This window comes from Oreochromis aureus, linkage group 13 (assembly GCF_013358895.1).
Source record: "Oreochromis aureus strain Israel breed Guangdong linkage group 13, ZZ_aureus, whole genome shotgun sequence".
Lineage (NCBI taxonomy): Eukaryota > Metazoa > Chordata > Actinopteri > Cichliformes > Cichlidae > Oreochromis > Oreochromis aureus.
The window spans coordinates 29,190,564-29,192,471 of NC_052954.1; the positions used below are offsets into that span (position 1 = coordinate 29,190,564).

General features: G+C 63.3%; 1 protein-coding gene across 1 annotated transcript; it reads right to left on the minus strand.

Annotated features, from left to right (window-relative positions):
- Positions 1-369: 369 nt before the first annotated feature.
- On the minus strand, positions 370-939 carry LOC120443290 (circumsporozoite protein-like). Its single transcript, XM_039621617.1, has one exon. It carries the CDS (start codon positions 937-939, stop codon positions 370-372), a length of 570 nt encoding a protein of 189 aa, XP_039477551.1.
- Between the last annotated feature and the right edge of the window lie 969 nt (positions 940-1,908).

Here is a 1,908-nt window from a genome sequence, read left to right on the forward strand (position 1 = left end):
CCAGCCTTCCGTCTCCGCTGGAGGGTCCGAGGGGCCCGTCCCAGCCTTGTGTTCCCGCTGGGGTTCTGGAGAGTCGCACCAGCCTTTGTTCGTCTCCGCTGGAGGGTCCGAGGGGCCCGTCCAGCCTCCTGTTCCCGCTGGAGGGTCCGAGGGGCCCGTCCAGCCGCAGCCACCTGTCTCCGCTGGAGGGTCCGAGGGGCCCGTCCAGCCTTCTGTCTCTGCTGGAGGGTCCGAGGAACCGTTCCAGCCTCCTGCCTCGTCAGCTGGAGGGCCCGAGGAGCCCATCCAGCCTCCTGCCTCGTCAGCTGGGGGTCTTGGAGGACCCAGCCAACACATCCTCATCTCTACTGACGGTTCCGGGGAGACCGTTCAGCCACCACCTACATCACCGCCTGCAGCGCCCACATCGTCGCTTGCAGCGTCCCCGCCTGCGGCAGCTTCATCCACGCCGCCTGCGGCAGCGGCAGCAGCATCCACGCCATCGCCTGTTCCAGCTTCAGCGTCGCCTGCAGCGCCTCCACCTGTGGCTCTCACGCCGCCGCCTGCAGCGCCTCCACCTGTGGCTCTCACGCCGCCGCCTGCAGCGCCTCCACCTGTGGCTCTCACGCCGCCGCCTGCAGCGCCTCCACCTGTGGCTCTCACGCCGCCGCCTGCAGCGCCTCCACCTGTGGCTCTCACGCCGCATCCAGCCTCCGAGTCTTCACCCTCGTCTGGTCCGGCCTCCGAGTCTTCACCCTCGTCTGGTCCGGCCTCCGAGTCTTCACCCTCGTCTGGTCCGGCTTCAGCCTCTGCGTCGCCTGGGCCGGCCTCCGTGTCTTTAGCTTCGCCTGGTCCGGCTTTAGCCTCTGTTTCGCCTGGTCTGGCCTCCGTGTCTTCGCCTTCAGTGTCGCCTGGTCCTGCCTCGCTCCCTCTAGCTTCGTCTGCGCCTGAGGTCTCCATGCCATCTGGTCCTGCACGTCCTGCACGTCCTGTCCGGCCTGTTCGTCCTGCACGTCCTGTTCGTCCTGTCCGTCCTGTTCGTCCTGTCCGTCCTGTTCGTCCTGTCCGTCCTGTCCGGCCTGCACGTCCTGTCCGGCCTGCTCGTCCTGCTCGTCCTGTCCGGCCCGCTCGTCCTGTCCGGCCTGCTCGTCCTGCTCGGCCTGTCCGGCCCGCTCGTCCTGTCCGGCCTGTTCGTCCTGCACGGCCTGTCCGGCCTGTTCGTCCTGCTCGTCCTGTCCGGCCGCTTTCCAGGCCAATGACTGGATGTCCTCGCCGTCGTGGACGGCCTCCTGACCTGCTCCTGCTCCGCCGGTGCCTCCCGCCCGGCCGGCCTCCTGAACTTTTTTCTGGACTCTTGGGCCGTCGTCCTCCGGGCCGGCCCCCTGCCCGGGTTTGGACTCTTGGGCCGTCGTCCTCCGGGCCGGCCCCCTGAACTCTGTGTGAATTGTTTTTTCCTGGCCGCCTGTGTGTTTTGTTATGTTGCTTTCCGGGCTCCGGTGTTTGCGCTTTTTTTTGTTTCTTGCTCCTTGTTTGGTTGTTTCGAGCCCTCCGTCCTGTTTCCCCCACCGCCCGCCTTGGTTGGGTTGTTTTTCGTTTTTGGTGTTCTGGTTTGGGCTGTCTGGAAGCCAGCCCTTAAGGGGGGGGTACTGTTAGGATCCCTGGGTCATCGACCCAGTGGTTTGTGTTTTGGTTCTTTGAGTTTGTTATTTCATTATATTCTAGTTTTGCTTTTTGGGTTTTTGGATTATTCTTAGTTTGGGTTCTCTGGGTGGGTTCTGTTAGAGTTTTAGTGTTCTGGTTTTCTGTCTGTGATTCTGAGTTGCTGTCTCCCCTGTTTGCTGTATCCCCACGTCCAGTCAGTGTCTGTGTCTGCCCTGGTCCCACGCCTTTGTTCCCTTTGTTATAATGCCTGCCTGTGAGTCTGTGTTA